The sequence below is a fragment of the Mauremys reevesii genome, linkage group 16 (genome assembly GCF_016161935.1).
Source record: "Mauremys reevesii isolate NIE-2019 linkage group 16, ASM1616193v1, whole genome shotgun sequence".
Classification (NCBI taxonomy): domain Eukaryota; kingdom Metazoa; phylum Chordata; order Testudines; family Geoemydidae; genus Mauremys; species Mauremys reevesii.
In genome coordinates, this window is record NC_052638.1 from 26,490,894 (window position 1) to 26,515,063 (window position 24,170).

General features: G+C 41.7%; 2 protein-coding genes across 9 annotated transcripts in view; one reads left to right on the forward strand and one right to left on the reverse strand.

The window, feature by feature from the left end:
* Positions 1-5,407, reverse strand: part of LOC120384350 (transcription initiation factor TFIID subunit 4-like) — a 195,573-nt gene extending 190,166 nt beyond the window's left edge. For 3 of the 5 annotated variants that reach the window (XM_039502950.1, XM_039502948.1, XM_039502952.1), the window contains exon 1: positions 3,808-5,406. In XM_039502950.1, the coding sequence (XP_039358884.1) occupies positions 3,808-5,119 (1,312 nt within the window). In that variant the 5' untranslated portion in view covers positions 5,120-5,406. Of the gene's footprint in view, positions 1-3,807 lie in introns of all 5 variants that reach the window. The other 2 variants (XM_039502951.1, XM_039502949.1) reach the window with 1 other exon arrangement.
* Positions 5,408-9,685: 4,278 nt separating this feature from the next.
* Positions 9,686-24,170, forward strand: part of LSM14A (LSM14A mRNA processing body assembly factor) — a 32,428-nt gene continuing 17,943 nt past the window's right edge. Inside the window, exons 1-2 of one of the 4 annotated variants that reach the window (XM_039502967.1) lie at positions 9,686-10,129; positions 21,573-21,736. In XM_039502967.1, coding sequence (XP_039358901.1) covers positions 10,009-10,129; positions 21,573-21,736 — 285 coding nt within the window. In that variant the 5' untranslated portion in view covers positions 9,686-10,008. The remainder of the gene's footprint in view (positions 10,130-21,572; positions 21,737-24,170) is intronic. The other 3 variants (XM_039502966.1, XM_039502965.1, XM_039502963.1) reach the window with 3 other exon arrangements.

The following is a 24,170-nucleotide window of genomic DNA, read 5'->3' on the forward strand; positions in this document are numbered from 1 at the left end:
AATAGAACTGACATGCAGTAGCTTAACATTTTCCCTTCTTCATTCACCATACATCATTCCTGACATGCTTTTTACAGTATAAAATCAGATATTTCATAAGGGAAAGTAGTTACTATCAGCAGAAAAAAAAATTTAAAATACAGCTTTAACAATTTTGGTTACACTTGAACAGTACAAACGTAACAATTGGTTATCTGACTATATAAGAAGGTGACAAAATTTAGAGGTGTAATTAGAGACAGTAACAGAGCATCGGGGGTGGGAAGGAGTTGCATTTAATTCTTAAATCCTGATCCAGCAATGGGATCTACTGGCACCGACACTTGTGCCAATACAGAGTCCCACAGATGCCTCATTTGTCTTAGCCCTGCACTGTGGCCAGCTCCAGTCCTGGGAATTTAAACCAGACTTCACCTCTTCTGTCCCTCTCCCATCACTTCACTTGCCTTTGTCCACTGCTGAACCTCCTCTGCTGTCCGCTTTTATTTTTATAAACTAAGGCCCCCAGTCCTGCAAAGACTTACATTCGGCTTAAATGTAAGTCCCACAAGTAGTCCCACTGAAGATAAAGTCTCAATGAATGCACAAAGTTAAGCGTGTGCATAAGTGTTTGCAAGTGCAGAGCCTATATCCTAGGCCAAAATCTAATACACAGGCTGCATTTTCAGTTTATTAGTCTGTTAATTTTTAACTTAACACTGTTAACCATAATTGTTCCTAGATTGCAATAAATAAATAAAACAGGATGATAAACAAAAATTCACTTATTTTGCAAACCAGATGAGCTCATTTTCATTTTGAAAATAACCCTTTTTGCTATGTGTTTGTAAACAAATAAAATTTAATGTTCTAGTTCAATTAACAACTTAATATAATATGCAATTGCAAGTAGTTTGAAACATTTAATTTTCATGAGTTAAAAATTAAACTATATAACTCATAAGAACAAATCAGAGCCAAAACTGCTTCGTGCATACTCAATGTATGAGTAAAATTAAAAGCATAGTTAGGGATTACAGTTTTTTAAGAAATGTGACATGGGTGCATCACATGATTTAATAGCCGTGTATTTATCTGATTACACATATAAACTCTGAGCTCAAGTACAATTCTTTTAAGTACTGTAGTTTCTCTTTATGTGGATTAACCTTATGGGGAGACATCTAGAAAACACTTGCTAATCTTCCCTACATAAGATGGAAATTAACTGAGAAGCAGATCTGAAGTAGCTGGGCTGTGACTGGTCCCTACACTTCATACCACCAAGTAGGGAAGTTCAAAGAGGAAGACACAGACTAAACTACAAAAGCAGGTGAAGAACAACAACTGAGTGTTCTCTTGTGGTATTTACTACTAAAATATAACAAAATCATCCATTTAAAGGGACACCGTCAACTTAATCTGACTTCCACTTAACTTATTTTGCCTAGTATTGTTAGAACACCACGTATACTTACTATAATGAAAAAAGCAAACTGAAAAGATTCTTTTTAATTATTTTGCATATTTGATAAAACTATTTCTACAATTAATTTCTCTATATTCGATTTTCCCTATTTGTTGTGAGGTCTTTCCCACAGCACCACTGTATAAAATGCACAACTAATTTGAACACACCATTGCCGTATTTAACTGAACAGTTGTGGTAACTGTACATGCAAATGACCAGTTAAGACATGTAATTAGACATGTGTTCATTCAGCCACCACAACAGTATGCACAGATCCATGCAAATTTTTCTGAAAGTTTACACCTAACAGCCTGATCATACAATGTACTTCACAGAGTTTAATTACAGGACATGGACCTATGGGCACTTCCCAAAAATCACAATCTATTTGTTCCATAGGAATTTTTGTTTTGCTGTTGTAAGACTTATTTTTCAATAGGCTATATTTGAATGAGACAGTTAAAGTAACTGTGATGCATGATTAAGTTTGTTATTCAAGTTGTAGAAATATTTACTGCTATGAGGGTATAAATGTTCATATGAGACAATTTGCTTTTTAAAATGAATGTAATTAATTCAGGGTCAGGATATTGTTATATTTAGTTTGATTGATCTATGTTTAAAAAAACATATGCACATCTGAAGCATCTAATATTATGAGCTATTATTCAGCTTTTCTGCCAGCTAGGTAAACAGGAAGCTGAGCTTGTGATATAATTTAAAATCTACTCAAAAAAGAATATTTTTTAAAGTTTCAGCTTTAACACGAGTTTCCTCTATGAAAACTGCACTATTTTAAAATCAGTAAAGAGCTGTCCATTACTTTTGTAGTCGAACTATAGATATTTTCATTTTCTCTCCATCTTATCCCCTGAGAACACTTGCATGTTTGACTTTTATATTCAAATTTAAGTAACTTGAATTGATTTACTAGAAAGTAGTTCTATAGAGCAAAAACACTTATAAGTTTGCATGCTACTAACTTCTTTCAACAATATTTTCTAAAATCTATAAAATGTTTTCAAGAGTATCATTTTCCTCTTCTGTTTAACAACCAAACAGTAGAACAAAGCAATGATAGCATTCAGCTTCTGAAATTGATGGTAAGTTATGACATGCATGCCTTAGTATAGGAAACAATAGCAAAGTGTTTTAATATATTATCTACATAATTTCACTTTCTAAAAGCAGCTTGATATCTGTTCCAAGTTAAATGAGATCTTCATAAAGTCATAAGAATTTGCCTGATCTATGCAGTAGCATTCTACAAAAATATGTCAGGAGTTTCATAGCCTGTGGTCAACTTCACAACTATTTAAAACACTGCACTAAAGACAAATCTTTAATCACACACAGCAAGCATACCAGTCTATAAATTTCATTTACTTAACTGATGTCAAACACTTCAAAGAATTCTGAGACAAGAAAAACAATTTCAGATCATACAATGTATTAATGGATGAAGATTCTTTATTTGCATAAGAAAAACAATTAAACTTAATTTGAATAAATCACCAAATTTCAGAGGCGACAACTTGTGCACTATTTGCACCACTAGTACCCAAGCATGACAAAACATTGGACACCCTTCAAAATTTGAGACTGACAGTAAAATAGCCATTTAAATCAGGAATTGTTGGCATGAGAATATATGGCTAATGTTTTGGTTATGATCAACCTTACTAAACTAGTATTTTTAGAAAACAAAGCCAGATACTACTACTATTTTTATCAACAAGACTAAATAAGAGATCATCATTATGAGCAGAGGGAGTGAGGTGAAATTGTTACTTTGGAATTAGAGATGACTCTTGCTGATGTGGGAAGAGGCCCAGATACTATGGTGAACAGCACAATATATGTATTGAGATTGAAAGCATTACATTAGATTATTCAATTAGCCACATCAGGACAGACACTGCTTGAATGGGGTGAACTTTTCCCAGCATCAACAACAGTAAAGCAAATTTAACAAAATTTAGATCTACAACTAGATAGGACACCTATCTATAAATCAGCAACTTCTTAAATAAAGTGTTTTGTTTTATTTTACTGCAGTTTTTAAATAACTTACCATGATTAACATTTTCCTTTAACAAAGCAAATAATTCTCCCCAACAACCATCAAACCATTTTTTTAAATTAGCCACCACAAATTTTAAATTGATTAAACAATATTTTTAGTAATGTCAATGTGTTTATTAGAACAGAATTCATTTTAAAAGTATGTGATTACTGGTGTACCACGCATTTATTTGACAGTTCTGTACTTGAATTGTAGTACAGCCACAACTTTGAAAAATCACAATGAGGAAAACGGGTTAGCAGAGATTAACAAGCCTGTAATTTCCACTTACCAGGTGGTATAGTAAAACCTGGAGGCAACTGGATTGTAGTCTGCTGAGGCGGTCTAACAATCAATTGCGGTGCAACTATTCTCTGAGCAGTGCACACTGCAGGCCTAGGTGACAACGACTGGGGGACTGCAGAGACGACAGGTACAGCAGTGGCTGTTTTGGCTACACCAACAGCAGAGCCAGGTGGCCCTGTAAAATTAACTGTGGGTTTAGAAATAGCAGTGAGAGTGATCGGGCTGGACACTACAGGGGCACAGTTGGCTACTGAATTTTGGGCTGGATGGGTGACAAGGTTCATTGTAGGAACAGAACTGGTAGAGTTACTGAGTGCATTTACTGCAGGATTGTGTGTGAGAAGTTTAGTCTGTGCTGTGGAGGAGTCTGGTTTGCTGTGGCTGACAGCCAGATTCTGATGGTTGACAACTTGTGTTATTGCTGCTGGGGCACAACCAGCCTTTAGACTCTGAGTGACAACCACAGGAGCGCTGGAGGAAGTGCTATTCCCACTGTGTGCCGCGGGAGGAACAGTATGCAGCGCAGGTCCCTGGAGAAGAGAGAGAGCAGGAGGAGGAGCAGCAGCAGCTGTACTACCCAGCATTACCGCCTTTGCAAGTTCCTGACTTGCTGCGGCTGCTGCTGCTGGAGTGACAGCACCGGCAGCTTCGGGCGACCCTCCAGCAGTGGCGGCCTCGGAGTTAAGCAGCAATACACTGTCCACCGCACCAGCGGCTGCTGCCGGAGGACTACACCCAGGTCTGGGGCTCTCCACTTCCCGGGCACCACTGCCAGCGGCGGCATTGGCATCCACGTGGTTGTTGACAGGCTGGGTTGGGGCGCCAACAGGCGGAGGTGGGGCAGCGGATTGCAGTGGGGCAGGGGCAGCAGGTACACTCGGGTTGCTGCTGCAAGGAGCTGCTCCATGTGATTGCTGCATGCTACTACTGTTTACACTCGCTGCCCTCCCGGCCGCCGCCGCTGGCGGGGACAAGGCTGGGGGTGCCCCCTGGCCTGGAGGTGGGCTGCCCACGGCACTTGGACACCTGGCTGCCTCCCCTACCCCGGGGAAATGCGGAGGAGCAGGATGCCCTTGCTGCTGTTGCTGGACTGGGCTGCCGCCCTCCACCAGGCTCCCCTGGTGCTCTTGCTGCTGGTGGGACGGGGGGCTGCTGTTAGGGGGGCCCCCCTCGGCGGAGCCCCGCCCGCCGGCCAGCTGTGATTCCAGGGAGCCCACCAGGTCGCTGACCGCCTTCTCGTCCACCTCTTCGGAGAAGAGCAGCATCTCTTCCAGGGGGTCCGAGACGCCCGCCGCCATCTTGCGCCGAGCTGGGAGCCGGCCGCTCAGCTCACAGGCGCGCCCGGCTTCCGCCGCGCGCGAGGCATTCTGGGAGGGGTCGGTCCCTCCCGCTCAGAGGGGCCGGGCCTGGCTGAGGCAGGGAGGGAGGATAGGCAGGCAGGCAGGGGCGCGCAGGTCGCTTTGTGCTGCAGCGTGGGGCTCTTCTCGCTCTCACTTGCTGCCTGCCTCTTCGGTTCTCCTGTGGGTTTCTCATCCACCTGTTATGTCTTGTCTTTTGGAATGTAAGACTGTTGTGTCAGGGACCCATTTTTTGCTATATCGATCCAAGCACAATGGGGACCAGTTTGGTTGAGGCCCCTAGATGTTACTACAATAGATTTTAAATAATAATTTAAATTATATAATAATTATACTTTAACTGTCAATGTTAACAAATTAATTGTTTATGGCTGTAACAGATGAAATTGTGAACGGGGGAATGAAACCTATAAGGGGGGGAATCAGGAGGTGTGTCAGGGAGGAAGAGAGCAAGGAGGATAGGAAAAGAAGGTAAAAATAGCAGTCATCACAGAATTATATTTTAACTTTAACAAAATAAAGAATGATAATCTAAAGTGTAGTTAACTTTTGTAGTTAAGTGTAGTTTACTACTTAAAGGCCAGTATTCAACCCTAACATTTATTTAAACCTTCCCCCATGTTAGAGGGAGTTCTGCTGTGGTTTGAGGATAGCATAGAGTCCTAAATATATACCCTAGCCTATAAGCCCTCATTAAAAATAGAATTCAGCCTTCTCCACAGAATGAGTTTGACATCCCTTTTTTAATTAGGCTGATTATGCAGTGATCCCCAACTGGCAAATTCAGTACTTTAGTATGCACTCTACTACTGTTAGAAAAAAATTCTTACCCAACCTTTTTTTCTAGGTATTAATAGAATACCTAGAGAACAAGTCATATGTTATTGTTTATAAACATAAGAAATTCTATTGTAGGGCTCACAGGATGTAATCTGCCTCTCCACTGGTGTAAACAGCAGACTTTCAAAGAGGAAAAAGAGCGAGCCTGATTCTAGGTTCAGTACAACCCTTTACCATTACACCACTCTGACCACATAAAGGGGCTTCAAATGGGGAAGACATGGCTGCCTTAGGTCCCCCTTGTTCAGGAGGCCTTTGTAGCCATCATAGAACTGACCTAATAGTTCTACTCAAGCCATGTTCCCAGCCCATATGGATGGGGGACATGTCAGGGATACAAAGGAGGGTATGTCTGGACCACACTACAGTACAGCTATTTCAAAAGGGGCCTTAAGAAGTAATAGCTCTAAAGCAGGTCCCCTCAATGGCCTCAGAACAGAGGGAGTCAGGAATGCACCAGAAAAGCCACCTTTCCTCTCCCTCCATTTCTGCCCCAAGTCAAGGAACAGAGTAACTGAGGTTAGATCCAAAAGCTCTAATTTTTCGCTTTTGAGGGAGTACAGAAATCCCCCCTTTTTGTAAGGCCCAAATAAGAATACACAATTTCCTCCTTAATGGGACCAGGACTCTTCCCTACCAGACTGACCATTCCTTTTGTGTTTTGTACTCATTTCAAACAAACTTTCCATTTTATTTTTTTAAGAAAGATTTTTCTTTGGGAATGGGAACATCCTTGTTTTCCAATTCACACCAAGTTGATATATAAGGTGAGCCCTACTCTGATAGATCTTGTGAAGCCAGCCAAAGTTCAACTGCCAGCCTAGCAGTCCCACTGACTTTACGCACGTTCATGGGTGTTTGCAGGATCAAGGCCTTTATCAAAAAGTTCATAGGAGGCGTGTGTGTGTGTGTGTGTGTGTTGGAAGGAGGTGAGGTATTTTGCAACAGTTTATGTTGGAAGGAGGCAGGTATTGGCCTTTTCTTCACAAGGAAAAAATAATGCAATTAATATTTTATATAGACATTTTTTAATCTGGGAAGAGTTCTTGTCTGGGTGAGGCAGTCCACTTCCCAAGCATAGGAATGGGAATATTTATCCTTTCCATAGAGGATAAATATTTGAGCAGCACTAATGGGAAAATGTCAAACCCTGCTGTAGCTCATAACACCACAATACTACAAGTGAAGCAGTGAGGAGAAGAGGCCCAACTGGGAGAGATGCTGAGGTAGCTACTGCTAATAACAGGAGGATTTGGTGGTGCTAGGGAGAAAACTGGCATTTTCATGAGAGAGAATTGATGAAGTGAGTAAAGAGAACTGATAAATGTGTTGGGGGAAACAAACAAATATGTCATGAAATCATGAATGGTAAATTAATAAACTAATTAACAGCAGGTAAGAGAAATACATGTAGATAAGACCTAAGGCACCATCTGTTTTCTTAGTCTTGTTTAACTAAAGGTGTGATTTTAAATGGATTTAATTAAACTGGTGCAAAAGGCTCTTGTGGACACTCTTATTTCAGTTTAAACCAGGCTTGTTTCAGTATAGTTAAATCAATTAGGCCTGGTTTAACCACAGTTTTTATACTGAATTATTTCACTTAGGGACATGATTTCATATCACTGTATTTAAAACAGTACAACACAGTCTGTGCATACAGTTATTCCATTATTAAGCTGCTTATACTGGTATAACTTAACATGTAGAATAATCTATACTACTAAAAGCATGTTTATATCAGTATAACTGCATCCAAACTAAGGGTTTGTACCACTAACTACATCTGCATCTAAACCAATATAGTTAAAGCATTACAAAAACAGTGTGTAGACAACCCCTTAGAAATTGTGTTAAACTAAACCAAAATAAGCCATTCTTAAAGAAGTGTCTATACAAAGGGTTGCAAATCACATTTATGCTATGAATTTTTAGAGCTTAAAAAGGAACCCGTTTTAATTAAAGGTTTACAGTATATGTGTGAGTGTGTTTGGTGTCACTAGGCCTAAGTAAACCAAAGTTGTGACTACAGGCCTGAGTGAACCAGAGGTCTTCCATGCTGTGAACTTTAACCAGCCTAAGATGCTAACAGACTGCAAGCAAAATGTGTAACTGTCAGCTGTTTCAGCTTGCAGATGCAGGAGTTTGAAACAGCAGAAGCGATGGGGAGGATGGGGAGAGGGGGGAGGAAAATCTGTATGCGTTTGTGCTGTGAAGGCCAGAGATAAGAATGCGAATGAGAACTTTTCTAACACGCTGAAATGTAATGCCTAATGTAGCTGCTGTTGGGAAGGGAGGGGTGAGGGGGAAAACCGAACAAAAGGCTTACACAAACAAGGGGGGTATAAATGCTGGGATCCCGCCTGCGCGCGGGTGTGCAGGATTTGAGAATGCTTTTCTCCCTGGCACCTTATTTGGGCTCAAATAAACCTGGTTTTTGCTTCTCCACCCTGGTGTGATAATTAGTGCGACGCACACCGGGCAACGAACCTGCTGTTGCTCCGCCTCGGGCTCTTTGAGCCGGCAACAAGTGGGTAATCTGTAAAACATTTAGATTTTCTGCCTCCATTTATATCTCATAGAGCTGGAAGGGATCCTGAAAGGTCATAGAGTCCAGTCCCCTTCCTTCACTAGCAGGACCAAGTACTGATTTTGCCCCAGATCCCTAAGTGGCCCACTTGAGGACTGAACTCAACCCTGGATTTAGCAGGCTAGTGCTCAAACCACTGAGCTTTAACTGATCCACTTTATCCTTTTAATGACAATATAATATGTACATGTAAGCTACATCTTATTGTACAAAATGTAGGCCCATGTTTGGGCCTAAACCTACAAACATTTATGTACATTCTTAATTTTAGTCATATGAGCAGTCACATTGATGTCAAAGTACTTATTCACATATGTAAAATTAAGCATGTGCATAAGCATTTACAGGATTGGTCCTTAGGCCTGCACTTCATAAAATTAGCCAGACATCTAAGACAGACTTGCAACGAAGCACACATGATTTGTGTATATGTTGGACTTGTTTTATGTAATAGTTATTCCTGTCACTGTAAACTTTATTTTCAAATACATTTTGAAGTTTGTAAACATGGAAAAGTACTTTAAAAGGTTCATGCTGTTGAACAAACTGGTTGGTGTTTCCTTTTAACTTGTTCAGGTTTAACACATGGTATGTGAGAGAACCAAGGCCCTAGTCCTGGAATGAACCATTTAGCCCCACCCAGGTGCCCGCGCAGAATTCCAGCATGAATATTGACTGTAGGCCTGGGGCCTAAATGGCGGTTGCTTATTAAGATGTATGTGTGAGAGAGTGGCATTTCGTGGCCGGTGGCTTGTCTCTCAGCAAAGCCAAAGTATCTCACATGCTGCTGTTGTTTTTTCCCATGGGCTAAAAGCCAACGCGTGACGCCTACAGCGTGTTAGACAAACGCTCAGGAGTGATGCAAGTGAAATGAAATTGCAGATGATGTCATCCAAGGCCGCTGAAACAAAGTGCGATGCAGCAGGACACATGCGATGTGTGCACAAAAAGGTGTATTTATAGTCTAATGCATGGCGGACTCCACACTTTATAAGCACAATCTGTTCATTACACCTCTCCATAAAGCCCTTCCTCTCTACTCCACTTTCAGCCCCCTCTTCTCCCACCCGCGAGCTTCTCCCTCCCCCAGCACCTGTGAGGCCGCGGCTATCGCGAGATCGCTCTGTTCCCGGCATCCATTTCGCGGCCTGGAACGGAGAGGGGGCGGCTCTGAGGGAAGATGAAGGCGGCGGCCATGTTGGCAGCTTTAGACTGCCTTCGACGGAGGCTGTGCTGAGGGGCCTGCGTGGGGGGAGCGGTCGCTGGACAGTCAACACGCGCTCGCGCCTAAACTCAGAGCAGTGGAGTGCCCGCTCGGACTGTAGGGGGTTCGCTTAGCCGCCCGTGTCCGGCCTCAGGAGTGCTCGGCAAGGGGGTCCCTGTCCGGGGAGCCGGCGCCATGAGCGGGGGGACGCCCTACATCGGCAGCAAGATCAGCCTCATCTCCAAGGCCGAGATCCGCTATGAAGGGATCCTGTACACCATCGACACCGAGAACTCCACCGTGGCGCTGGCCAAGGGTAAGGGGCTCGGGGGTGGCGAGCGGATGGCCGCGGCCTCGGGAGTCCCGGCCCGCTATGGGTGAGGGGAGACGAGCCACTCAGAGCTCCACCGTGGCGCTGGCTAACGAGGGATTGGAGCGCGGAGCGGCGGCCCGCTTTACACTGTGAAAGGACCGGGACTCCACAGTGGACCTGGCCAGAGTTGAGGGGCCGCCGAGGGAAGTGGAGCAGGGACCTGGGGGGCGCTGCAGCCTCGTTCCCTGGCGGTGCAGCGCCCCCAGTGGCGGAGGGTGCGGAGGTAGGAGTTGGGGGGCAGTCAGGGATCCTGCCCACTGTTGGCAGAGCTCTCTGTAGAGCTGGCCCGGACTGAGGCTATGGGGGAAGCAGAGAAAGGGAGATGCGCTGTGGGGCCACTGGGACCAATAATTTCACTGTGGCGTTGGGACTGGGTGAGGGCCCATGGCAGTGGTGGTGCAGGAACTCGACGAGCAGCGTTTGTAATGTGTGCTAGTGAGGCAAAACTGGTGTTTGGTGAGAAACGAAGCAGGGATTCTCTACTCTGAGGAAGCTTTCGGTTTTGGGGGCTGGCCCTGAATTAGGGAGAAGGCAGAGGAAATTGGCTATTAAGTGGACCTGTGTATTGTGAATGAAGAGTCCAGGATAAGAGCACAAGGAAAATTGGGGGGGGATAGTATAAATGATATGAATAAGGGAAGCCTGTACATCCGCATTAAGTATTCCACTAGGGTGTTAGCTAAAGCTTAAAGGGACCAAAGGCTTAGGGGCCTGTATCCTGGACTAATGGATGAAGTCTTCTAGGAGGGGGTCCTATATACCTTTGATACAGAACTTCACAGCATTGCTGAATGGGTGAGGGTGGGGAGAAAGGGTTGAGATCTTCTAGAAGGGGTTCCTGTAGATTATTGATGCTGAGATTGGCATTGGCACTGTGTGTTTACTGACAAGGTGAACCTGACTGTGGGTCATTTTGATCTCTAGTTTATAAAGAAAGATAAGGTGGGTGAGGTACTGTAATACCTTTTATTGGACAAGTTTCTGGTGGTGAAAGAGAGAAGCTTTTGGGCTTCAGAGAGCTCTCTTTCAGGTATCTTTGTGTATACACACACATTCTTGTATTGTGCTTGTCATTTTGGTGTAGCCTCATCTGCCATGAAGATTCAGGGTAGAGGAGGGAAAAACAACACTAAGTATAGCAGAATCCTTGGGCTATATGAAGGGTACCTATATTTGTGATGCGTGAGAGAATAGAGGGCTTTAGGCAGCATGAGGGATGTCTGGAGTCCATGAATTTTAGTGCCCACAGTGAGAAGAAAGCATTTGTGATGGGACTTGCTAGGTGGTCTGTTTCATATGGGGTTCTCCGAACACAGGACATCACTCTTGAAAATGAATTTGTGGGTAGAAAATTGAAGTTGGTCTCTTTCAGCATGTAATATCTGCTTTAAAATACAAATGTATTTTGCTATAGTTTTCATATGAACTATTTCTTGAAAATCTTGTTTAAATAATACAAAATAAATGACAGGGAGAATTTTTTCCCTTTTAGACCAAGAGAAAAATAGCTTCCTGTGTAATCCAAACAATGTAAAAGGTTTGGAAAACGTTTTTTTTGTGTGACATGTGTTGGCCTCTGAAGTATGTACTATCCTTTGTCTTCAGTGTTGCATGTCATTGGATTAAAGGCCGCTTATTAAATGTTATACACCTGTCTACTCAGTTTCTTACAGTAGTTTAATTGCTTCAACTCACATTCATGAAAGTTCATATTAGATGACAGCTCATGCAAAACAGAGATCTAAATAGCCAACATGCATGTATATAGTATTGGGACTATTTTTCTTTGCAACACATGTTGAACTTCAAGCATATGTATAAGAGTATGCAGAATTGGGGCCAAAGTTGCTATAAAATACCATAGTTCATGATGTTAAACGGGTAAACCTTTTTTCCACATAGAGGAATGCCATAAATTTAATATCACATTGAATTCATCTGTTCATTAAAAGTAACAGCTAAGATTGCAATAAGTGAGAGATAAATAGATGTAAGTTATTTATACTGCAGTGGTACCTAAGGACTCCTAGGCTGTGATTCCACATATAAACACTCAAGATAGTGTGTGCCCCAAGGAGCTTACAGTCTATATTTACTTAATCTGTGAGTGGGACAGATTGGCCAGCACTGCTCACTCCTTTAATAAACTAATAATGGCTTTTTCACTACACACCTGACAGGATATGCATATTCAGTATGGTCCAGATTTTGCCATATTTATGTTGAGTTATACTTTGCTTCTGAGCTTTATTTAGTTGGATTTTTTTTTACTGTGCAATAATAGAATGCCCATCCAATGTTCTTGTGACCCATCACAATCTTTTAGAAATAAAAGTGTCAGTTATCCTGAGATAGAATCAAATATAAATCTAACCAATTAAACACTCCACAAAATCCTTACCAGAGGTCCAGAGCACTGCTGTCCATCCCTACCTGTTTGCTTATAGTTGAGGGAGAAAAGTTGGGCCTTGTGGCACACCCTGAGTGTTAAGAAATATGTACTTATGTACCAACGCAGGAAACAAATTCTAAAGCAGGGGATGGCAACTTTTCAGAAGTGGTGTGCCGAGTCTTCATTTATTCACTCTAATTTAAGGTTTCGCGTGCCAGTAATACATTTTAGCATTTTTAGAAGGTCTCTTTCTATGTCTATAATATATAACTAATCTATTTTTGTATGTGAAGTAAATAAGGTTTTTAAAATGTTTAAGAAGCTTCATTTAAAATTAAATTAAAATGCAGAGACCTCCAGACCGGTGGCCAGGACCTGGGCAGTGTGAGTGTCACTGAAAATCAGCTCATGTGCCGACTTTGGCACGTGTGCCATAGGTTGCCTACCCCTGTTCTAAAGGCTTAGGTATCTTCCAGCCTTCTCACTAAGGGGGTTCTGACTTGGGCATGTCTACTGACCTGAACTGTGACAGTATGTTACAGAGAGAAAGCCAGTCTCTTAGAGGGGTTGGTCTCAGGCCACTTAGGATTTTATACATAAACATCTATGAGAGCCCTTCCAGGCCATAGAGCCTGAGGTTAATATGCTCACAAAGAGAAATACTGTTAAGAAGCAGGCCACTGAGTTCTTGACTAGCTGCAGTTTTGGAATGGATTTTAAGACTTAGCCTCTTCAGAATGTGTTGCAGTCATTAATCTTGAAGTGACAGGTGCTAGATGATTGTTGCAAGGTCCACATCTGAAAGAAATGGGTGCAACCCTCTAATCATCCACAGATGTAAAAAACCTGACTTGGCAGTAGGGGTGTAAAATATTAAACAGTTAACTGGTAAGCATTAGTCTTACTGTTAACTGAACCTAAGCTTTAACCCCCAACCCTGGGCTGGCCAGAGCAGCCCCAACCCCCTCCCTTTAAACAGTTAACCAGTTAAATGATATAATTTTTAATCATTTAAGTGGTTAACTTTTTAAACAACATTTATATCCCTACATGACAGTAGCAGCCACCAGAGCCGGTAGCAGCTGGAACTCTTAACTGGAACCTGCAAATCCTGGCCAAAAAGGCAGATGGATGGCCTGAATCAAATGTTTCTTCCCGTTGTCCTCCCAGCCAGCCTCATGTTACTCTTACCTAGATTGAGTCTCATCTATACAAGAAAGTTGCACTGGTTTAAGTTCAGTGTCTTAAACTGGTGAAAAAGGCTATATTGGATATTCTTATTTCAGTTTTGTTTGTCAGTTAGAAATTGGTTTAAGCTAAACCAAAATAAGCCATTCTTTAGCCAAAATAACCATGTGGGCGCAGAATTGGACAGACTGCAACCTTTAACTAGGGAGAGATTGTCTTCTCTGCCAGCGTGTTGTAGTATGGAGAGAACTAGAACCCTGATCCTTTAGCTATCAAAAACTCAGGCTCTACCACATGTGTTAAAAAGACGAGTTCTGGTAGATATTAGCACATAAAAGTGTGTTCTCCGATGCTGCAGTTAGCCAGTAGAGGGCAGCGTACTCCCTCACAGTTCCTGATTCTGCTGCTGTTGAAATAATAGCAGAAAACTCTTATTGGAGTCAGTGGCAGCAGGACTGGGCCCCAAAAGATAAACAACAAAACTTTGCTTAGTTAGAATCTGTTTCTTTCTTGGTGCATGAGATTTACCTGTGAGGAAAGCTTAAAGCAGTTTGTGCTAGAGGAAAACAAATGATAGACAAACATATATTTTAAATTAGGCTAATTTCTGATTACCTGTTCTTCAATACTTGATCTAAAAAAAAAAAAAAATTCTGCTCTGCTTTGAGTAAATCTGAGAATTTTCAGATTAAACCACATTTCTGAGCCATAGTATTTTGTAATGAAATATGTTTGCAACTTTAGCCATGCAGAGGCTACTGCCTCTAATGATATATTATAGGTACTTGCACTTAGTCTCTATGGCATTACTAATGAGTTCTGATCATGCTGTGCTAGTACCATCTCCAGTTGTCAGTCTTCAGAAACCAGCTCCCAACTTGCTGCAGACTATTAAGCTTAATAAAAATCAATTTATTCTTATTTCTAAATGTTTGTAAACTATCTTACTGGCTGACTCAAGAAATAAAATGGAGAGGGAAGCTAGATACATCTTTCATGAGGCATCTTGTACTCAGAGTGAAATGTAATAGAACATTTTACTTTGTAAAATAATTTACCACGGGTAGAGGAATGTCAAACATCTCATTTGTACTGCCTCTGTTCCTCAGTACTCAGAGTGCTGGTCAGCCACAACTGAGGAACTGGCCCTCATTTTCTGATCACTGACTTGAAAATTAGAATAAGGTACTTCACCTGAGGAGTTTTTTCTTACTGCAACTCTAAGAGCAAAGCAGTATTAGAGATTTAGGTTCTGATCATACAAAGACTTATGCACATCCCTTCTCACACGTGAGTAGCCCCCATTGACAACTTCATGTACAAGTAGTTTATGTGCATAATTTTGGTAGGATCAAAGTTGTACTTTGTTAATCTTCTTTCTTGATGACTGTTATTGTACATGGTGTTGTATAATGACCAAGAGATTTTGCTTTTAATCAGTCACACTGGACTCCAAAAAGTAAACCTTTCTTTTTCTCAACCCATTCAGCCATTTTGAAGGGAGTACTGTAAACTAGGTTCAGGATTAAAAGTGAAGCCTAACAATACCTCAACTACAAGAAACCTGCTATAAACTGGTTGCAGTATTTAACTCAAAAATAGGATGAATTCTCAGCATTCCCCTTAACCCACATTAAAGTAGAGAGCATTTGGGGGTATTGAAAGTGAATGACATTGTAGTTCACTTTTTAAATAATTAAAAATCGGCAGGAGGAATTGTCAGTGGATTTGCCCATGCCCTCCCTAGCCGGTCTTAGGCAAGGGTAATAAATAGGGCATGCTACTTTTGTACATGTCTACCATCTGTTTCCCTTTAATTCCATGTTTGTCTGTGGAAACAGTGCATTCTCATCTGGAGTCAGGATGCAGCTTTAGGTGATGTCTTCCAGCAAGGGAACTGTAGAGAGCTCTAAATCTGTTCTGCTCCTCCCAGATTATCTTTTGGCACTCTACAATTTAATCTTTCTAGTGACACAAAGCTAACTTCAACGAAGACTAATTCCTAGTAAGATATTATTACACTGTACATTTTTTTTATTAGTCTTTTTGCTTGGTGCTCAGATTCTGTTACCTATTTAATCTTCCAAAGAGAACTTCATTTAAAAAGCTGTCAGTATCAGAGGGGTAGCTGTGTTAGTCTGAATCTGTAAATGCAGCAGAGTCCTGTGGCACCTTCTAGACTAACAGACGTATTGGAGCATGAGCTTTCGTGGGTGAATACCGGATGCATCCGACAAAGTGGGTATTCACCCATGAAAGCTCATGCTCCAATACGTCTGTTAGTCTAGAAGGTGCCACAGGACTCTTTGCTGCATTTAAAAAGCTGGTTGCTTAAAGGCAGCACATGACAAACCCTTCAAAGTGAGGAAATCTTGGTTTAGTGTTTGTTACAGTAGAGCCTAACTGAGATTGAGGGGCCTCATTGTGATAGGATCTGTACAAAAATACAGTAAGAGACGGTCCCTGCCCCCAAAGAGGCTGGGAGGGTAAATGAAGGCACAAAGAAAGGAAATGACTTGCCCAAAATCATACAGCAAGTGAATGGTAGAACAAAGGATAGATTTCCCCCCCCCCCCCCCCCAGGGTGTCTTGTCTGCAAGACCATGCTTCCCCTTCAACACATTAATCCCTTCATGTTCATTACTTTCACTGACAGACTCTACCTCTATAAATAAGTCTCATACACATCCAAAGTATGCAGTAAAACAAATGCACATGCCACATAATTGCACTGTAATGCAAAACCTAAACTGTAATATTGGCAGCATAAACATTCATACTGGTGAAGTGTATGTGTGTGTATTTTCCCATAGAGAAGTATCGAATTGGAGTTAAGGTTTTGTGTTAATAGTGCAGTCATGAACAATACAATTCAAAGTGAGCTAAGGCCTACTCTATTCTAATAGCCTAGATTTGTGTTGGATTGATGCTGAGAGTATTTATTGTAAATACGTCATACTTCAATGTGAACTGACTGGTAAATAAACTCTTCTTATGGGAAGCACTGACAGGGCTTGTCTAAATGGCATTTTGAGTATACATCAGCATGTCGTGCATTAATTGCCTGTGTGGACGTTGCTGGCATGCACTAAAAGTTCCCTAGTGTACATTGATGTAGTCCTGTTTGAAACAGGACTACATCAGCTCGCATTAGGGAACTTATAGTGTGCACCAGCAAGGGTCCACATAGACAGGATGCACTAGCATGTCATACGCTAATGCACCATGTAGACAAGTCCACCATCACTCTGTATTAAATTTTGTCCTCTGCATGGAATGTTAGTTTTTCATGTTTGTGTTTTACCATCCCTAAAAAGACCCCTGTGAATGCTAGTGCTGTCTGGTGTTATGGAGCCTATATTTATATGCTAGGATTGCAAAATGAAAAATGTAATGTTTTCAACTGAGACTAGAATTTAAATGTAAATTTTCTTACCCAGAAAACCCTTTGTATTTCATACAAACATGAGGTCACTGCTTTATTCAGTCATTGATAAACAAAATATATAAGGAGAAAACAGGCTCACATTTAGTCAGCGACATAATACAAATGCATTTTGAGCTTGAAATATTATGTTTAGTTACACTTTACAGTTTTTGCAGACTCTAAATGAATAATGAAACAGTGGTGGGATGGGAATGTGCAGAGTTGAACATGTCTGAAATTTGCGTGCACACTAAAAACTGAGGACACTGTTCCTAACCCTTACTGTCTTTCTCTCCCCATTCCTGTCTTTCATATCAGCCTTGCCTTGCAAATTTCTTAAACCCCCAGCTCCTAGACAACCAGATTAAGACACTGTGTTTCAGTAACAAGAATAGGTGAAGAAATTGCTACTAAAGAACAAAACAAAAGATCTCAGAGAAGAGGTAAGCAGGACATGCTAGACAAGGGAGGGAAAGAAGAACATAACATGATGTTTTTGAGCAAGCAGTACACAAAAATGCCAGCCAAATTGTCCTGAAATAACTTGCGTAAGGAAAAGGTCAGAAAACAGTTTCTGCCTGATTGTCCAATCTAAGGGTTGGGTTATCCCCACCCTGCAGAACTGTTCAACCTCCCTATCAATCTCAAAAGATCCATAGAGGCCCTATGCCTCTGTACTACTTCAAGAACTGTGCTGCCTCCTGGAGAGCTGCTAATGCCTCCTCTTCATCCTCTGTGATTAGTGAACCTACATAAACTAAATACTGATCAGTTCGAATAACTTATGCTGTGAATACCCTCTGGGAAGAGGGCGTGATGATGCAGCAAAGGGGACCATCCCCTGACCCTGCTTCCTTCCTTATGCATATGGCCAGATCCCTGCAGATGTGCTTCTGTGGAATCAGGTGGAAGATGGAAAAGTACTGGATCTATTGACCTCCCACTGCTTTTTGCTCCTTTCCACTTACATAAATAGAGGGGAGCCTCTGGCTTTTAGTTGGCAGGTTTCTTGATGTTTTGTTATTGGTTGATTTTGCATACAATGACTTTGAACAGAAGTGTGTGTGTGTGAGAGAGAGATTGCAGCTCACTGCATTAAAATGATTGGAAATTGTGGACTATCAGGACAGTTATTAATCCAGATCAATTTTTAAAATTAGCCAACCAGCTCAGTGTCTTTGGAGTGCAGAGGACATTCAGATAGGTTTATTCAGAATTTTGTAATAAGTTATATGCTGAGAATCTCTGGTCTACTGGCTTGCTGGGGAGTAACTGAAGCAGACAAGCTAAATTTATTTTTTTTGTATGTTGGCCTTCACAATAAAGGATGTTAAGGACATGCCTACTTTTGGGACATTTTCTGAGACTGAAGTCTTGAGAGAAAGGGCTTAGCAAATGGAATAGGTTAAATAAATCATCTGTACCAGATAGTGTGCACATCCAAATGCTCCTAACAAAAAAAGTAAAATTCAGCTACTGCTCATAGGACAGGAGGGTGGCAAGTGTTAACCATCTCTTAAAATTAATAATAAACTCTTCTAGGAATTGCATAAACGTGAACCTTATTTAGTTCAATGCAAATTTGGCTGAAACAAATAATTACATTATAAAATACCTAGATAAATATACTAAGACTAACAGCATAGCTTTTGGAGTGGCATAATTTTCCTTTTATAACTTAATAGAATTCTTCTAGTTCCAAGAAGTGCTATCTGATGCCTCAGGGGTCTAAATGGACAGGGAGAGGTTGGGTGGAGAAATAACTATTGTCATTGAAGCTCTTTGAAGATGGTTAGATTCCTTGAGTTTAAGTTGTAGACATAGGGATAAGAGAGGACAGGGGGCAGGACACAAATCTGTGGTATACTGGAAACTAGAAATGGAGAGAAGATGGAAATACTGAAGGACCAGGATGAGAACTAGTCAAACATAAGCTGTGAAAACCAAGGGAGGTGGAAGTTAAGGAGGAATGGTGTGGTTGACAATGGTGCAGATGATGATTTTGTAACTGTTATTGTGAGACTGACAATAAAATAATATTTGGTGTTTTTCTTAACCCCCCAGTTCCTGGAGCCATGTGATTACTGGAGACTCTCAGCTTTCGTTTAAAAAAGTTTCTAGACTTCACAATTTCTTGAAAACCAGAATGCAAATAAAAACCCAAAATCTATTTTAAAATCTCATTATTTTTAAGTCAATTTATTAATTTTCAGGGTGTATGAATTAGAGTTTCTGAGCACTTGAAGCTGGTAATGCTGGGATGACAAATAGAGAGGAAGCCCTTGGACTTCACTAGGAAGAAGACTCTAGGGACCTTAATGACAGCAGTCTCAGTGGAAGGACAAAAGCCAGATTACAAAGGGTTAGAAGTAAGGAAGCCAAGGAAACAGGAGTAGACTGCCTGCTCAAGAATTATAAACATGAAGATGAGGAAGGAGATAAGACTTTGCCTTGTGAACTCCTCTCCTCCAGTCTTCTCTCAAAGTTTGAAGGTAGAGGGAATGGACACAAATGAAGAAGGAACTGATAACACACTATGCCTGTTAGGAATATGTGGTGAGGGGGTTATGCATGGTGAAACAAGAGGGGACCTAATAGGAAGTCTAATGTCAATGCAGTAGTGACTTGTAAATTGTTTGGAATTCAGTTACTGTAAAAATTAGATTTTACATACCTAACATTACAGTAATACTCAATGTGTTATGATTGCACAAAGCATACATTTATGAAGATAGTCCTGTTCTAATGAATTCATCGACAGTCTAATCTAAATTTAAATGAGTATGAGTTTAGAATAAGTTAATTAAACCTTCATCTACAAGAGAAATAGTATATGCATTACATCTATTCTGGACTCTCTTATTTTTCACCTCCTTTTTATAGAGCTTATAACTTACACGTGAAATGAGATTTTTCTCATTGAAAAATATTCTTGTCTTTATCACTTTGGGTCAGTCTTGTTTATCCTTGTGATTCTTAAATGCAGTAGTAGGGGCATAATTTAATTTGCTATTCTATTAATCTAGATATCAACATATATAACTGCCAGAACATATTTCAGGTCTCTGAGAACAGGACCACTTACCTAGGATGTCTCATCTAGTTGCATATCTGCATAAAAATGTTTGTTTTAGTGGTGTGTATTTACTTTCAAGGACTGGTACCTATTCAACAAGTTTCTCCTTTTTAAAAAAAAATATGAAAAGGAACCTTTGTAATAACAATTTATCATACAGCTTAGACCAGAGGTGGGCAGACTACAGCCCGTGGGCCACATCCGGCCTGCGGGACCTTCTTGCCCAGCCCCTTAGCTCCTGCCCCGGGAGGCTTGCCCCCAGCCTCTCCTCTGCTGTTCTCAAGTGTAGCCAAGGCCTCAGATTGACAAAAGTTGGTTTATCACTTGTGGCTTATATTGATTCTCTCTCTGAACAGTTCTGTAGTTAATGCCAGATCTAATAAAACTTATTTCAGTTAACAAATGATGGTAAAGATGATGGCTCACCTCTAAGTGGAACAGGGCAAAGAAGATTTCTATCTTTAAATTTAAACTAGTGTGGGTTTTTTGCAAGTCATAAACAATTTGTTTCTTGTATTAGTTGTAAGGCGTTCTGGTGTGTTAGCAACAAACAGTGTCCCCTAGTGAATATTAAATAGTATTTTTCATTACCATTACAAACAGTTATTTTTCTCTCCTGCTGACAACAGCTCACCTTAACTGATCACTCTCCTTATAATGTGTATGGTAACGCCCACTGTTTCATGTTCCCTGTGTGTGTGTGTGTGTGTGTGTGTATGTATATATGTATATATAATCTTCCTTCTGTATTTTCCACTACATGCATCCGATGAAGTGAGCTGTAGCCCACGGAAGCTTATGCTACAATAAATTTGTTAGTCTCTAAGGGTACGTCCATACTACCCGCCCGGGTCGGCGGGTAGCGATCGACTTCTCGGAGTTCAATATATCACCTCTCATCTAGACGCGATATATCGAACTCTGAACGCGCTCCCGTCGACTCCGGAACTCCACCACCGCAAACTGCGGTGGCGGAGTCGACGGGGGAGCCGCGGACTTCGATCCCGCGCTGTGAGGACAGGTAAGTACTTCGAACTAAGATACTTCGAGTTCAGCTACGCTATTCGCGTAGCTGAACTTGCGTACCTTAGTTTGAACCCCCCCAGTGTAGACCAGGCCTAAGGTGCCACAAGTACTCCTAGTATTTTCTCTGTTTTGCATGTGTTTTATCTATAGGGAATTGAAAATCAGTGATACAAATTTTCCCTTTGGCTCTGTCAGAATGGGTGTATAAATATCTCATAAAACCGTGGTCTCTGAAACAACATAAAACTCTTGACTTGATTTCTTCTCTCCCCTGCAGTACGTTCCTTTGGTACAGAAGATAGACCAACAGATCGTCCTATACCACCTCGTGATGAAGTCTTTGAGTATATTATATTCCGTGGCAGTGATATTAAAGACCTTACTGTTTGTGAGCCACCAAAGCCACAGTGTTCTCTGCCCCAGGACCCTGCTATTGTTCAGGTAAGAGTTAGATATGTTTGTTTGCAATCTAAGGGTGTAATTTAATACTGTCCAGTTATCGTCCCAAAACACATTGAAGAATAAACTCTTCACACTACCTTGTGTTGTAAACACACAGTGCCAAGATCTGGGCATTCTAAAGTTGTAGAATCATTCTTTTGGAACCAGATTTGCTTTCCATGATTGTGGCAATTAGTGCTTTGGAAACAGTAACTGCAAGTTTGCTCTACAGAACAGTGTTTTATACACTCTGGCCAAGATTTTCAAAAGCGAATAGTAATTATTGGGTGTGTAACTTGACTCCTTAAGTGTCTGACTTTTAAAGATGGTGCTCAGTGCTTTCTGAAAATCAGACTCCTTAAGGTGTGTCAAGATGAACACACAAACAGCAGCACCCAAAATCATTAGTCACTTTTAACAATCTTGGCTTGTATGTTCAAATTCCTGTGTCCTGCAGGTTAGTGCAAGTATATTAAATAATATTGATTTTGTTCTAGATCAAAAAAGTCTCCATACTAAAGGGAAGCTATTTTAAAAGGAAGTAGTCATTATTTGGAAGGAAAACAGTGCATCTCCAGCTGCCTTCACACCACTCCTGACGCGCACACAATCTTGTAGTATCCATGTGACTTGGGAGAGCCTCAAATCTCTCCTCACAGGCAAAGCTATATATGCATGCATCCTTTGTCTTAATAGTTGCTGGGATGTTCTAGAATTGCCATTCTGATAGTAGACGGAGAGGGAGGGGAATTAAAAGTAACTTGATTAATTCTCCTTCTATTGAATGACACAATTTTAATGTTCACGTACTAGCCCAGAAGGCACAATTCTCAAATAAAGCCCTTGCTATCATAGGTAACAAATAGCTCAGTGCGCCACTAAACTTAGCAGAAGTGTTTCTGCCAAATTATTCAAAAGCTATGGAATTGCTGTGGCCTGCATTGTGCAGGGGGTTGGACTAGATGATCATAATGGTTCCTTCTGACCTTGTGGTCTATGAGTCTATAAATTGCCATATTGCCAATGCCAGACATTAAAAAACATGCATTGGACACTAAAAGATCATGAGATTTAAAAAAAAAAATGCATTTTGGTTGTTTTGTTTGCTTTCTAGTTTGAGATTAGGGTGTGTCTGCATTGTGATGAAAGACCCATGGCATATATGCAGCTGGGCTGGGTCACTTGACTTGGACTCAGGCTGCAGGGCTATAAAATAGCACTGTAGACATTTGGGCCTCAGCTGGAGCCCCGGCCCAAATGTCTACACTGCAATTTTGTTAGTCCTGCAGTTTGAGCCTGAGTCAACTGGCCAGAGCTCCGAGACTCTATGCCTGGGGTTATTTATTGCAGTGTAGACAAACACTTTGGGTTTTTTGGCAACGTTGAAAACTTTTTTTAAGGGAAGCTGAGATTCTTCTGTAATCATGAGAGTCCAGAAACTGAGGCTTTAAGAAAACACCAAATATTATAAATTCTGTGATGAAATCTCAAGTTGGCAACACTATAAAATGTGTGAGAATGCCCCAAATTGCATGTATATTTGTGAAAGTTTTGCCTATGTACTTTTTCTTGTGGAATAATTCTAACATGGAATAATCCAGGTACTTCAGTATTTTGGGGCTTTCTTTACTGTTTCTAATATCTGTCGGTTTGAAAGGTCTATATTAAACAATGTGTATTCCTTTTATGAATACATCTCTACCCTGATATAACGCGACCCGATATAACACGGGTTCGCATACGACGTGGTAAAGCAGTGCTCTGGCGGATCAGCGCATTAGCTCCCGGCCGCGGTGCTCCGCTTCCCACCGCCGGTGAGTGTGGGAGGTTGGGGAAAGGATGCCCCCCCCATACTCGGCTATGGCTGGGAGCTGGTGGAGTGGAGCGGGCTGGGGCGGGCTGCTCCACTTCCGCTGCCGCAGCCTGCTGCCGCCTCCTCCCCCTCCCCCTCCCCCCCCCGAGTGACACGGCTGGGGCCGGGGCAAGGAAAGTGAAGCAGGCTGGGGCCACGGTGCTCCGCTTCCCGCCGCAGGTGAGTATGGGGAGCGTCCTTTCCCCAACCTCCCCGCACTCACCAGCGGCAGGAAGCGGGGCACCGCAGCTGGGAGCTGGCAGAGTGGAGCGGGCTGGGGCTGGGCTGCTCCGCTTCCCGCCGCTGCCAGTGAGTGCCTGTCAGGGGGCAGGGGGGTGTGGCTAGGGATCAGGGCAGTCAAGGGACAGGGAGGTTGGGTACGGGGTGGGGTCCTGGGGGTGATTAGGGATAGGGGTCTCTGGAGTGGGTGGTCAGGGGACAAGGAGCAGGGGGGCCAAAGCAAGTTCGATATAACATGGTCTCACCTATAGCGTGGTAAGATTATTTTTTTTTGGCTCCAGAAGACCGTGTTATATTGAGATAGAGGTGTAGTAAGGTTTCACATTTTTATAAACTTTATTA